The 15,690-nt window shown below is 39.6% G+C and overlaps 1 protein-coding gene across 1 annotated transcript in view; it reads right to left on the reverse strand.

Moving 5' to 3' along the window:
- Positions 1-348: 348 nt before the first annotated feature.
- ube4a (ubiquitination factor E4A (UFD2 homolog, yeast)) overlaps positions 349-15,690 on the reverse strand; it is a 41,366-nt gene continuing 26,024 nt past the window's right edge. Inside the window, exons 11-20 of the mRNA XM_078426513.1 lie at positions 14,058-14,365; positions 12,321-12,453; positions 9,595-9,782; positions 8,976-9,076; positions 7,989-8,102; positions 6,587-6,761; positions 5,248-5,428; positions 4,337-4,484; positions 3,629-3,786; positions 349-3,524 (exon numbers count right to left, since the gene is read on the reverse strand). Of these exons, the coding sequence (XP_078282639.1) occupies positions 3,392-3,524; positions 3,629-3,786; positions 4,337-4,484; positions 5,248-5,428; positions 6,587-6,761; positions 7,989-8,102; positions 8,976-9,076; positions 9,595-9,782; positions 12,321-12,453; positions 14,058-14,365 (1,639 nt within the window). The 3' untranslated portion in view covers positions 349-3,391. The remainder of the gene's footprint in view (positions 3,525-3,628; positions 3,787-4,336; positions 4,485-5,247; positions 5,429-6,586; positions 6,762-7,988; positions 8,103-8,975; positions 9,077-9,594; positions 9,783-12,320; positions 12,454-14,057; positions 14,366-15,690) is intronic.

Raw genomic sequence — 15,690 nt, forward strand, 5'->3', positions numbered from 1 at the left:
CATTTGAAATGGAACTTTCATTCTTTACTCATCTAATGGTCAGGTGCAGGCACTGTAGGGTGCCACAGCATACTGGTGGGATGGATTCCCAATTCCCATCCTGCAGAGAGCACAGTGCTGCTCCACACTTGGTCTGTTGGTGAACCATTCCACCCTCCCAGAGGCTCCAGCAGTGAAGCAGATCACTTATTCATAGCTACAATGGCAACAGAGACAAGAACACAACACCAACCCTACTGTCCTTCCACAGGATGAGTCATGCTTGAGGAGGTAGTGACGGGAAGCATAAATAATGCACAAAGTGTGAAAACAATATTGATCTACTTTGGCATTCTGATATTGAATCAAGTTTTTAATGTACAATGGCTTCAATTTATGAATTATTTCGTGACTTACATGTAAATTTAAAGCATTTCTGTGCGTATGCCCTAATTTTTCAAAGGAATTGGTGGGTTTTACTGAAATGACCAACAATAACCTGTTTATCTTATGAATAATTAATATAATGGTCTTCACATCAGCATGAAGATGATTAACAATGGTGATTCTTCAGCCCACAGTCTTCCTGTATCCCAACCTCAGTATCTGCAGTCTATAAGAAATTAGGGTATCAAAATTCCAAAACATAACAAGCAACTACATCTCTGAACTAACGCAGTCACGTCAGGAGTCTTAAACCCAGTCTTTCATTCAACATCCTGTCAACTCCAGAACAGTGAATGAGCTATTGAAAACAAGGATGCAGATGTGGAAAAGTTGTTGAAAAATAGCTCATCCATGTACAATTCAAATCTTAGAGGAAAGGAGCTTGTACACTATGAATAAACTTCCTGTGAAAACATCTCTATGATTGTTTAAATCTCACAAATTCAAATGAACAGATGTCACACTCTTCTCTATTCAAACAATGTTCGCAGGCAATTAGAAATATCCCAAAAGCAAAATACTGCAGACAGGAAACCAGGAACAAAATGGAAAATGCTGAAAGAACTCAGCCAGTCAGAAAGTACCTGTGGAGAGAGAGCCAAAGTTAACATTTCAGGTCAACGACCTTTTATCGGACACCATTGACCCAGCAAGATGCCTCTAGATGTATACAGCACAAATGCAGACATCACGGAAACAAAGGTTCATGCTCAGTTAACTGAAGTAGTGCAAATTTATTGCATTTGCTTTTTAACCAAATGAGGGTAAAACAAGATCAAGTTCTCTTTGACAATAAAGGCTACTTTAATCTTGCAGCAATCAAGAGTTCCTCTACAGATGAAAATAATGAATCAAGTAGTTGTATTTTGTGGTTTTTCCAATCTCCATCTCCACAAATCTCCATAGAAAAACGGAAAACTGTCAAACAATATGAGACGAAGAGAAAGGATAAAAAGCCTGATGGAAAATCTTCACAAATTTTCCTTCAAAGACCCCCAAAAATAGGGAGGTCAGTGTGCCCTACCTTATCAGAACATATGGACTGTGGCAGCCTGAAAGTGGCGTTTTAAGGCAATAATTGGGGCAGTGGGTTTTAAATTTGTGTGCGTAAATTAAGAATCAAGTAATCAAGGCAAGGCCAGTGTTTTGCAGCCTGTAGAATCAACATTCTTCAGCTCTGGCTCATAACTGCACACCACCACCCAAGTACCACTAAATACACAAAAACATTTGGAAAAAAACATTATTTTGTGTTACTCTCATGACAAATCTATAGCACTTTAAAATATAAAGAACACTAAATATATTAAATAACCTTAGCCATTCCTTTAGACCCACTGCTCAAGGTTTAGAATCATGTTGCTGTTTATTTGGGAAAAAAAAATTCAACAACCATAAACCTGACATTGACTGGTAACGTTTCCATAAAGTTGGGCATTCAATCCTCCGATGGCATTCTTTGCATTAACCCAGTATAATCTAGGTGATGTTCACTTATCCCAGTATAAACTTGCAGAACTAACTCCCTTCCTCATTGATGAAATGGGACAGAGTCAACTGACGACTTGGAGATAAGCAGTCAATGATAGCACAATCTTTCAGATCAATGAGCAGGAAGAGAAAGAGATAGCACAGAAATCTGCAAAGAAAAAAATCATCTTGCACATGAACTGCATTTTTGGTTAGAAAACTGTTGAAATTCACTAACAGACACAACAAGCCTTGAGCCTTCTTTATATTGTGGTCTTAGGGTGAGAAAGCATTGTAGAATGGAAACAGTATTATTAAGTGGACAAAGCCAATTCAGGAGCTGGAGGGTTTTTGTACAATACCTCACTTTTCAAAAGGGAATCCAATGGGGTGGGGCAGCTGAATTCCAGAAATTCAGTTATCATTGGGCTCATGTGTCTGGGAGCAGAGTTAGTTTAAACAAAATTATTGATCCTCTGCAAATTATATTAAGTATCTGTTGACTTGCAATTATAATTGATTTGTTTCTGTACACTTAACACATTGTTCCACAGGCGTTATGGGGTTGGGTTCCAGCGAGCAGTACTAACAGTTGCATTGGAACACGCCAATGTTTGGAGGGATTCAACCACACAAATGGACATCATAAAAAGGATTTTTAGATGTTCCTTAATGGAAACCCTGGCATGCAAGGTGCAGTACCAGTCGAGTTTTTTCAAACAATTTAAGCATCATGTCAGAAGTTATCCACGTTCAACTGTAGGTTAATTTTACAGAAAATGTACAATGGCATTAGTCTTGAGGCATGCAGATTATAAAGACCATGTTCACCAATGCTGGTGCATTATATTAGTTGCTTCCCACTTTACACCCCTATAAAGCTTTTCTAGCTGGATAAGTAAGCATCCAGTCAATGTCTTAAAAAATGTGATTCCGATAAATTAAGAGAAATAAAAACACAGGCCTGGGAATGATGTTATGCTGCAGTAACTATCAAACTCCTTTTTCTGCTATTTAAGTGGACTCTCCAACCCATAGAATAAGTTAACAGGCCCATTGAAACAGCTGGAAAAAGAATTTCATAGACGCATAAATAATGCTTGAAGATAAATACTGCACAGCATAATTTCAAGGTCACTAAATACATCAACTCAAACAGCCATTCTGTTAGCCATGAACTCCTCACTCTTTGACTTATGTTTCAGGCCTTCTCCAAGTACTGATTTCCAGTCAGCCAACTCAACAGGAAAACATCGAACACTACTTGCTAATGCTGGCAGTCGGCTGCTTAAGAGCAAAAGTGAAACTGTGCTGGGCCAGACTCTTGCACAGCTACAAGAACATTCCGTTAAATTGATTGGTACTGAACAAGAGTTGTGAAGATGGATTAAGATATGCCATTAAGTCCCTGGATAGTCCTTGTACACAGGCAGCTATAGACAGCAGTAAATGTTCCACAACTGCACACTTCATTTGTTTTATTTGCTTTATCATTCTATGTCTGCTCATTTTGATCCTTCTGTCGTTTTCTTTCCGTTAGCCATTGCTGAATTTTCTCTCTTATTTCCAAGTTTGCTTTGATCTGATCCATTGTGAGCGGGCTACGGTTGAAAGGGTCAGTTTGGTCACTAAAGCAAAAAATAAAAAAGGAAAATCAACAGTTATTGAAAATGAAATCCATTCTTTAAAATACAGTCATCAACTGTGGGCCGTGCAGATGAAAATGCCTTACCTGAGGAGGTGCCTGGCTATGGTTGACCTGTCCACTGTGACCCGGGAGGAGGGCAGTATAACTGGATCCGACATCAGTGTGCTCATTATAGGGTCGAGGAATTCATCTGGCGCATCGACAAATGTCTCCTCTTCTTGCTGCTGCAGGTCTGCAAGAGACTGATGAGCAGATCAAACGTCATTGCTGGTCAAGTTAGTACCACAGCAAACATCCCTCCATTTTATTTTCAATATTGGAGTGGCTGATTGAAGACAATGGAGCCAAGAGTGAAATAACAGAAAATGCTGTAAACATTTAGCAAGTCAGGCAGCATCTGTGGAAAGCTTTAGTTTACTTTAGAGTTACGGCGTGGAAACAGGGCCGAGTCTGCGCCGACCAGCGATCCCCACACACTAACACATTTATTAATGAGTACAATGAAACCACGCGGAATATAGTGTTACTTAGAATCCTACAGAAAACCATGTTCTGTTTCCTGTATCAGTAGTTAACGACGAATGCATGAGAGCCAATAAGTCTAAGACCTGACGTATTGCAGCATGGCATTTTCTATCGCTACTGCAATGTCATTCGAATGACGACGGGGATCCCTAAGGCTCTGCATCCACTAGACATATCATTATCGCCTTCAAGACTTTTAAAAATCTTTGTGATTCACTGTGAATGAAGCTATGTAAATACATGCCAAGTTGATAACAGTGCACCTACCTTTATTTTGTCCGCCAGTTCACTGAATGCCATGATCACGTTGCCGGGCTTATTGATCTTTTTCAATACCCTCACAGTCTGTGCAAATAACATCGGAGAATAGGAGCGCCCATCCTTCGGCACTGTGGCACAGAAAACCTCTTTCACTCTGATGGAGGAAGAGAAGTGGAGAGTCCTCAATTAAACATTAAGGCAACCAAATAAATTTACACCTCAAATATCAAGGGAAAGTTAAAAACGTATTGTAACTGCATGCTTGAGAAATAATGAAAACTAAATCCAGACATGGATTAAGACATGCAAACTAATGAATTTAAAAGCAGGACATCCCATCACACTCAAAATAAAGGTGGTAATTGCAAATCCCATCAGTGCCATGCATACCAGCTCTTGTTGAAGATTCTAATGATGATCATGTGTTTGAATAGTCATTCTGCTTTACTTCTACCTTTACCTCCCACTGGCTGGTTACAAATCACACTTCAGAGGTCAGATACCTGTGCAATTGCAGGTGTTTTTAGTGCTCTTTGTAACACTGGAATTTCTACACAAACTGAAATCCCTGCCCATCTAATTTAAAGTGACTGGAGTAAAGATTGTGTGTGTTAAAATAGTGCACAGAAAATCAAAACCAGCAATTGTCAAATATATGTAGAAATTTAAAGGGGGGAAAAAAGGAAAAGTAATATTATTTTCTATTTTTCTTGATCTTGAATCCTAATGACTAGCAAACTGAGGAGACTCGAGAAGATACTGTAACAGGATGTGCCATGTCTATTTCATGGGATTCCTTGCTATCATGAATCTGTCAGCCTTTTAGTAATCAAGTATCAAATTGGAATATTTGATTCTTGGTACCAGGTTCCAGGTATTCTCTGAGAATTACATTTCATTGAACTGTCACCACTTACCCCAAGTTCAAGTAGATGGTGCAAATGTCAGACACCAGTTGTTGAGGCTTAAAGTCAAATTCACTGAAATCCTTGACTTTGAGGGCACCCATTTTAGGTCCCACTAAGTGTTGAAGGAAGTAATTCAGCATCGAGATGATCCGCTCAGCAAGGATGGGATGCACACACAACGCCTTGATTTCTGCCAGAGAAAAGCATGGTCGGTCACTAAACCAATTTCAACTGAAGGAAGACAGGCACAATATGCTGGAGTAACTCAGCGGGAATGGCAGCATCTCTGGAGAGAAGGAATGGGTGACGTTTCGGGTCGAGACCTTCTCCAGACTGATAAACTGAGACCCTTCTTCAGACAAAATTCCTTCAATTGAATGAGGTTTTAAAAAAAGTTCCTTCATTTTTTGTCTCTTTCCATTCTTGTGGGAGTGGATTTCGAGAGGCACTAATCACCAATCTCAGCATACTGACCAGTTTTGTCCAACTGTCACAGACTGCTTGAGAACACTTCCACAGCCAAGTTCAGTCCCAATCTCATCCAACAAGGGTATCCAAACAGTGGGCAGGAACAGGTGGCTTTTTTTCCACCTGTCTACAGCTAAAGGATACAACAGCCATTTGCAACATCCTGCTGCCATGCCTGAATTCAGTTAATTCAATGCAGGCGGATAATCAAATTTGGGGATAATAATATTAGTAGACACAAAATGCTGAAGTAACTCAGCGGGACAGGCAGCATCTCTGGAGAGAAGGAATGGGTGATGTTTCGGTTCGAGACCCTTCTCCAGAGTCACCCATTCCTTCTTTCCAGAGATGCTGCCTGTCCCGCTGAGTTACTCCAGCATTTTGTGTCTACCTTTGATTTAAACCAGCATCTGCAGTTCTTTCCTACACATAGTATTGGTCGATCTATTTATATAGAATATGGGCATGAAATGAGATAGAGTTACAGCAGATGAAAGGAGTTCAGATACAGATTTTCCATAATCTAATTAAAAGGCAGAATAGGCTGAATGCTTTAAACTATTCTTATGTTCCTGCTGCAATGCTACTTCGAGGAAGACATACTGTTATGCAGTAGTTTAGAAATAGTACAAGTGAATTAACCCCATCTGGAATTCCCTAAAGTCCACAAGCAGCAGCTTTTAGAGCTATCAGACACCAATGCTTCATTGATTCTTCTTTTCATAAGTTCGTAAGTGATAGGAGCAGAATTAGGTCACACATCCCATCAATTCCACTCCACCATTCAATCGTGACTGATCTATCTTTCCCTCTCAGCCGCTCTCCTGCCTTCTCCCCATAACCCCCGACACCCTTTTACTGCACATGACATTTCACTGACCTGAAGTGAGAAAGGCCAAAGTTCCAATTGTTTCATTGGACATGATGTTGTGGAAGCGTGCCAACTGCCCAAACATCTGAAGGTTGCCCTCTTTCTCCCTCCGAGTTTCAGAAGCCAAATTATTCCAGTCCCCTCGGTCCTTCTCAATTTGTTGAATCTTAATCTTGCTCAAATACTATAAAATTGAATAAAAGATCTCAAATTACAATTTACAGATTTAAGTGGTCAAACCTAAAATGCTTAATGAGATAGAAACATCATTATTCCAGGCTTATCCTACCACCTGGTAGCTTTTGCAATTGCATGCAAGTTTCTAGTGAATAGTCAATTCAAAGGAAAAGTCTGCCAGTAATGCAAATATTTATAATCACCCCACTTGGTTATTGGATAAATCTATATTGGGCGGCACGGTAGCGCAGCGGTAGAGTTGCTGCTTTACAGCGAATGCAGCGCCGGAGACTCAGGTTCGATCCTGACTACGGGTGCTGCACTGTAAGGAGTTTGTACGTTCTCCCCGTGACCTGCGTGGGTTTTCTCCGAGATCTTCGGTTTCCTCCCACACTCCAAAGACGTACAGGTATGTAGGTTAATTGGCTGGGTAAATGTAAAAATTGTCCCTAGTGGGTGTAGGATAGTGTTAATGTACGGGGATCGCTGGGCGGCACGGACTTGGAGGGCCGAAAAAAGGCCTGTTTCCGGCTGTATATATATGATATGATATGATATATTATGCAGTATTACAGGAACAAAATGCACCAGATGCAACTCTTTGCTAATGCTCTTAGTTATTTGCAACTCCCCCCCCCCCCCCCCAAAACAAAAAAACAACCACTGCCCACAATGTCCCCGAGATAGGGAGAGGGGAGAATAAAATTAGCAAGGGTTCCCGCTCCTGATCACTGCTGAGGAGATCCTGGTTTGAAACTGCTGAGTGGATGTCTTGCTGAAATAGAGTTAGTCTCAGCAGTAATGTTCTTGTAAGACATTCAAACAAAGAACACCAAAAATGGACTTGAAATGCTGGATTAACTCAACGGGTCAGGCAGCATCTTTGGAGAATATATATAGGTGATATTTCAGATTCAACCCAAAATGTCACCTCCCCATGTTCTCCAGAGATGCAGCCTGACCCGCTGTTACCACAGCACTTTGTATCTTTTTTAGTAAACCAGCATCTGTGGTTCCTTGTTTCTTCAGGATATCAAGCCTGGAAACATCCCAGAAGTAAATCAGATCTTCTGGTACATGACAATGAGTCAGTATTTTCAGGAGTTGTGGGAAAACAAATATAAAACTAAATTAATTAATATATATTTTATAATTGACTTTTTTTTGAAGGAGACAACAGAAGAGTATGTTTAAAAACTAAAATGAAAACAAAAATAACTCTGCCACAAGATACCTGGATAGCTTCATCCAACAAAAAGATTGCATCATTGATGAGCAGATTGAGAAATCGGAGAAAAAGTGGAGGGTTCATTGCCTCCAAGTTGTCAAATGCGTAGTCAGCTAAATTCTGTAAGTCAAGAGAAAACAGCAGAAACACTTCAGTTTCAAAGTACCTGACAGCATGAAATTTCAAGTTTTTGAAAATTGCAAAATAATATATTTTCCTGGTTTGCCAGGTATTAAATTGTAAATTTACTTCAATACAACATTACCATCTAAAGAATCTCTGCTTCATCTGAAGTTGCACCTTATATAGATGGATGCATTTTGGGCACATTTTAGCATTCAAAGTTGGGAACGGCAGATCAGAGCACAGCTCACTCTCCAGGAACATCTACCCTCAGTTCCAGAATGCACCTAAACTGTGTCGCTGAGTTTTAAATCTCCGATACCATGCAGTCTTTCCCAAGGACTCCAAGCCAACAAACACAACTTTAAAGTGAAACTTGACAGGCTGTGTTTGTTGCATCACTGGCATAAAATCACCAAAGTGAAAAATCTTCATATATTTCCACTATTGCCATGTAAAGTTTCCACCCTCACTTCAACAGGAAGCCTCTGACCTGACATTTGCAAACAAAAGTTAGTAATCAGACCCAATGAGTCAAAATGATCATGACCACTTTGCTACCACCTCCCCCCATGCTCATTACTTCACTCTCATTCAACCTTTTTAAGCTTGCTGTATCCTGTTGACTATGGATCTGATTAAGACTGGGGAACTGGCTGGCCTGCAATGAATAACTATAAAATCATTTACTCATATGTTCGGATAATTACATTACCATCATTATATTAAAAGAAAATATTGTAGTTGAGTATAAAAGATACCTCTCTTAAAATACTTTCCATGGACTGGTTACAAAGTATATTTATTTATATAGAGTGAGGACGTGTAGAAAATAATACCTTAAAAATACTTGTTAAAAGTAAGACAAACCTTTATGCTTTCCCTGTAGTTTTCATATCCCCACATGTATTTTAGTATAGGATACATAGGTCGCCTGTAGTTAAATTTTTGTTCAAACTGATGTGGATCACCTGGAGGCAGAAAATGTCAGCAACAGTGGTCAATATAGAAATATATTCATATCAAGAAATTGGTTGTTATTTAGAAATTCCCTGGAATTTATGAATTCTCTGGACCTGCTGCCACACGCAGCGGCAGCCAACAGATAAGACCGGTGAGCACATGTGTACTGCCCTGCTGATATATGGTTTTTATGATGTTATCGGGTTGCATGCAAAACAAAGCATTTCACTGTACATGTGACAATAAAGTATCATAGAATCATTAAATGGTAGTCAGTCCATGGCAATTGCAAATTCCATGCTCTCTGGTGAAAAAAAAGATAAACAGGGACAATATTTTTCCCCTCGATAACTTTCTGGAAAGTAGAGGGAGGTGTGATATTCATACATCAAGATGTAAGTGAAAAAATATTTAGTAGCTAATGAAGTACTTTAAAGTATGTAGTCACGAAAGGTGTATATGACTATCACTATAGTTATATATACTGGTCCTTAAGCATTTACCTGTTACAACATTTCACGCATACCTGTGAATTCAATGTCCACAAACACTTTGATAAGTGCTTCAGCGAGATAGTATGCCTGTCGGAATGAGGCGAAGACCTGCTCTCGGTGAAACATGTTGCTCATCATTGGATTCTGCACCTGCTCCATGTGAGGCATCACAGCCTCAAGCACCTCGGCCAGCTTTGCTCGCAAGTGAGGGTTCTTCATCCTAAGGTATTGAAGGAAGCAGAGGAAAGAAGCTAGCCAGTCAGTCAGCACAAATCCCTCAACACGATTCAATGTTACAATTTTGTAAATGAAAAGAATTAATGATGTAAATGTGATGGGGGGAAGAAATTGGGCAAAATATGCCAGAGTCATCAATAGGTTTAAAGTCTGGTGATTTCAAATGCAATATTTTTTATATGGTATTCTTTCATCACTTAAAGCTGCTGTTATAATTTTCTGCTTCAAAAGTGTGTAACCCTGAGAAGCACTGATGGTTGGTTTTCCTAGTGCAAGAAGACAAAAAGATTTCAAACGCCTAAGCTTATACTTTATTGAATTCTTATGATGAAAATGACCAATACTCCAGATGAAAGAATCTTTGTGAAACTCTGCTCCAATCTTCGCAGCAGAAAATATCTTTTGCTTGCATGCTATATTAACTCAATAGTGGAATTTGTGGAATTCTTTGCCACAGATGGCTGTGGAGGCCGTCAGTGGATATATTTAAGGCAGAGATAGATAGATTCTTGATTAATACATGTGTCCGAGGTTATGGGGAGAAGGCAGGAGAGTGGGGTTAGGAGGGATAGATAGATCAGCCATGATTGAATGGCGGAGTAGACTTGATGGGCCGAATGGCCTAATTCTGCTCCTTTCACTTATGAATAGTGTCGTCGTCCCCACCCCCCCTCCTCCCCCGGACATGGAGCAGGTGTAGAATCAGTTTTCACCCAAACATTTTGTAAAATAAAATAGAACAGCGCCCAAGCCTCAGCTCCGCACAACAAGCTTGGGGAAATAAGTGTTGGATTTTCTACAGTGATCAACAATAAAAAATGTAAAAAGTCAAATCAGCAAATTTTGTTCTAAAAATTTGTGGAGCACAAATAGCTAATTGAAACAACTATGTTCAATGTTTCTTCTCTCACACTGCTTTTATTCAGCCAACCCACAGGTCTGGGAAGAGTGCACATCCATCGGGCACGCCAAGTTGTGGGAAGATGTACATTTCATCATGTAACTGTGGCAGGCAAGGGAACAACCTTATTGGCATGGCATTAACAAGATGAAAACTACAGTTCCCTCTAGTGGAAGGAGACCAATTCTGCAGTTTCATTGCTTTATCTTAATTTGGTACTGGTATATTATCACATGTACTGAGATATAATGTAAAACTTTTTGTGATTTCCAGTTAAATCATAACGTACACAAGTACAACAGATCATAAGTGATAGGAGTAGAATTAGGCCATTCGGCCCATCAAGTCTACTCCGCCATTCAATCATGGCTGATCTATCTCTCCCTCCTAACCCCATTCTCCTGCCTTCTCCCCATAACTTCTGACAGAGAAAAATAAACAGACTGCAGAATACCAGGTACAGAGAACTCAGAATAAAGATTTAAAAGAGTGGAATAATAGTAATCCTCTTCTGGACTACCATGTAAAGAGTCACCACGCACCAGCGTCATGGGCTCCAGGGATTTGCCACTCGCTGGGGAAGCAATGGTACCCATACACTGGAGTTATACAAGGGGGCATCACAGGATATCGTTCAGATCATCATACATGCACCAGCTCTAATAAAGCTAACATATGTCATCTTTGACCAATCATGGTTTCCAACTAGCAGAACAGGCAAGGGAAAACTAGTGGATGTGGGGCATCTGTACAGAGTTTGTACGTTCTCCCTGTGACCTCGTGGGTTTTCTCTGGGAGCTCCGGTATCCTCCCACACTCCAAAGATGTACAGGTTCGTAGATTAATATGGCTTGGATAATTGTAAATTGTCCCTAGTGTGTGTGTGTGTAGGATAGTAGTAGTGTGTGGGGATCGCTGGTTAGCGCGGACCCGGTAGGCTAAAGGGCCCGTTTCCACACTGTATCTCTAAACTAAACTAATTCTTAAGAGCTGTAAGAATTCTAATTCAAAATTATATCTCATACCCCATGCAGGACACTGTCACTGCACTGAGTAGCTCCTTCAGTGACAGACTCCTTCACCCCAAGTGCGTGAAGGAGATATAGGAGGTCCTTCCTTCCCGTTGCTGTGAGACTGCACAACCAGCACTGCTCCCAGCAGACGAGTCAACAATAACAGCTAAGAACACACAGAAAACTGATGACAATTTATGTATCTTTTATTTATAATGAATGATCTCTTGCTCTCTTGCTATCCACTTTGCTGCTGTAACACTGTAAATTTCCCCGGTGTGGGACGAATAATGAAATATATTATATTATTATTATTATTATTTGGACTATTAATGAGAGAAATGTAAACAATGCACTGTTAGACGGGAGTTGTTCCTCTGGAAATGACCAAGTATATATTTTTTGTGATGGAGGAGGAGGAACACAATTGATCATCCATCCATGCTCCAACTTCCCTGAAGGCTGTGCTACTGACACTAGGTGCATCAATGGGAGAGGGTAACACTGACATAAAAATTCCCAATGCAGAATCTACGTCTATCTAAGACCTGTACATTGCTGAAGGTGCAAAGCCTGCTAATAAATTCAAGAAGTTCCCAGCTTTTACCTCTCTACGTTCCCCATGAATACACTGACAAAGTTTAGAGCCTGTTCTAGGCAATCGCCTGCAGTTTCCAGAATGTCATCTGCAAATCTTCGTAAGAAGATGAAGAAATCTCCCAGATTTTCAGCAAAGAATTCTGTGACAAAGAAACGGAAACAGAATAGTGACATCAATAAGAATCAGTGCACATTATTAACTAGAAAGTATTTTACAATCTTGCTTATCAAATTAGGTTGAAATGGAAAAAAGTTTGCAGGCCTTTAGAACATTCCAAAATACTACACAATAATTTCATAGACTCTTTGAATACCATGTTACCCAGAGGATATGATAGCCCTGCTAATTGCAAGGAAAATAAATTCTGCTCAGTCAAAATTATAGTCTTGGACCACTGTAACCTACTAAGAAATATATTGCAGTAAACCACCTGACCATTTCCACCCACAAAGCTCCACAATTTTGTGGAATGGCCTTCTGGAAAATAATCAATATGGTTTGGAAAGAAGGCCTTTGCTGTTTTGGTACCCATTAACTTTAGTTTATCTTAGGAAAGTGTGTGAGATGCTAAGTAAGTCAATATTGAGGCCAACTGCATAATTAGGAATAGGAATACTTTATTGTCACATGTGTCTAGGCAGTGAGATTCTTTGCTTGCATACACAATGTATACAAATATCAGCCACCTACGGCGACAAAGTTACAAAGCATGCCGGCTCCCCTCCCCCAACAGTCCCCATTGTCCTTAGAATGTAGAAACAAGGAAATGCATCTGCAGGTTAATATACAAAAGGACACAGTGCTGGAAAAACTCAGCAGATCAGGCAGCATCTCTGGAGATCATGGACAGGTGATGTTTCAAGTCAAGTTCCTTCTTCAAACTGATGGCTGATGCTTCAGTTGATAAATAAATAGTTATTAGTCTGAAGTAGGTGTCTCAACGTGAAAAGTTACCTATCCATGTTCTCTAGAGATGCTGCCTGACCCCCTGAGTTACTCCAGAACTTTGTGTGCATATTTAGAATCCTGGAAATAGAAAGGAGCAAGGAATTTGACATGGTTGACAGGTCTGTAAATATTGATTTTACTCTGTAAAAGTGAGCTCAGGTTAACAAGACAATGGGAACAAGAGCAACCTATAATCACGTTGAACAATGTAACACATTAAAAGCTAGACCAGTGTTTCACTATCAATAAAAATTAGTCAATCCTTAGCCATGCTCACAAGTATTTGCAGTTAGAAACAGAAGAGACATAGGATGAACACTAATTTTAAGAGGTAAAAAAAGAAAACATAACAAAATGTCAAAAAGGTGGTGAGCAAAGGATATTAAATGCTCACATATTCAAGAGAGCCATGCAGGTCCAAGGTATCATTGGCCAACATAGACAAGTGAGCAATAACTGAAGCTCAATGAGTCATGTACACATTGAAAAGATTTTAAAAATAATAAAATGAACAATTAAACAAAACTACACTGGTGTCCTTTGTTTTGTAGCTCTCAAAGGTGAAGATGCCCTGAAGGCCCAGATAACGGCACAGGCCATTCAACTCCCAAGTCCTGACACAAGAAGATCATGGCCGGTTTTTTATTTCAACTCTATTAACCCAACAATATTTCATATCCTTCGATACTCCATCAAAAAAAAAGCCATGAATATCAACTTAAAAACGTAATTGATTGAGCATCCACAGGGATCATATCCTATGTGCTTAAATCTCTGTTAGGACATGCTATATACCTGGAATATGAGAAAGCATGCAGTATTCCACATCCAGAAGAGGGAATTTCACCTCCATGTATTCTGTTCCTTGATTGCCTAGAGCAAACTGGACCAATATTGTTGTGGTAGAGATCTGCAAGTTCATACAGTTCTGGAGCATCTGTGGCTCTGTGGCTGCTGCTTTGGTTGATAAGTAAATGGTCATCAGGCGTTCGAATTGCTCCCGCAGGTTGTCTGCCGCTGGGTTGGAAGACTGCTGTGCTTCCCTCCAGGCAACCTGTAACCGGTGCAAGCTCTGGTTCATCTTTATCATTTGATCGTGACATCTGTAAAAATAAAGAACCCAGCTGCATCTTTGAGAGGTCCATGCACTATGGGGGACATCCCGCTGAGGCAATGCAAAAGGAAGACATTGAGAGAAATCCTGCATGTAGATCACGATGGTAGGAAAGGCGATTTACAATGCTCAAAATTGAAACAGTAACTATTTTTAATACTCACATTGGTTGGTTTTTCAAGAAATATATTTGAAATTTCATTAAAACATCTTTTTGCAAGACCGCTGAGGGTACACTCGCTCACCACTTTTGGACTTGTCCAAAACTTCACAACTTTTGGTGTCTTTTATTTCAATGGTACTCTACTGTTTTAAACGTCACTTTAACTCCGGACCCTGAAACTGCTCTATTCGGGTATTCCACAACGCTTGAGAAGCTAGACCATAATGCTCGCACAATCTTGGTTTATGGTATGGTAATTGCCAACAGATGTATTTTGAAACTATGGAAATCAGACTCTGCTCCTCAGTTTGAGACTTGGTTAAGAGAATTACTGGGCATCTTACACGTAGAGAGGTTGAGATATGAATTGTCTGGCAACCCTCAAAAGTTCTTCAACATATGGAACCCAGTGCTGCAGCATATTAAGGACAAGTAAAACTAACCCCTCAATGCCGCATGCTTTTCTACCTTCTTTGAATCCAGCAGTGAAAATACTGAAATATTTGACTTGTGAAAATTACCTTGCCTCATGTTTTTGTGCTTTTGTCTTTTTTGTCACATTGTAGTTATGTTTTTTTTAAATTTATTTATTTATTTGTTTGTTTTTATTTGTTTGTTTTCATGATTATGTAGGGAAGGGGAGGGGTTTACTGTTGTTGTTATATGCACTGTAATTAATTAAATTAAATTAAAAAAAAATAAACATAAAAAAATAAAAATAAACTTTATAAAAAAAAAATGGGAATTGCCCCTAACTTTGAACAATTGGTAGGGTGAACAGATGATAGAAATAGGGAAACATTGAGGAAGATTTCTTCACCTCTTTTTTTACTGTCAACTATGTGGTCAAAGAGGGATCATATCACTGCAGATCACCCTTTAAAAAAGTCGATTCCTCTTATCTCCAAAGACACTACTCTTCGGAGATAATCAATGGATTTTCAGGGCATGGTCCTTCTCATTTGGGTCTCAGCATGGAACAGTTGGCTATGATACCCACTTTGCCTTCACCTTCAGTAATTATGCAGGATGCTACAAATACCTAACATGTCAGGCAGCTTTTGTGGAAGGAGAAAGCGAGTTAATGTTTTAAGTTCAAAATTCTTCAAGGGAAACATTGAGGAAGATTTCTTCACCTCCTTTTTGACTGT

Source organism: Rhinoraja longicauda, chromosome 32, assembly GCF_053455715.1.
Source record: "Rhinoraja longicauda isolate Sanriku21f chromosome 32, sRhiLon1.1, whole genome shotgun sequence".
Lineage (NCBI taxonomy): Eukaryota > Metazoa > Chordata > Chondrichthyes > Rajiformes > Arhynchobatidae > Rhinoraja > Rhinoraja longicauda.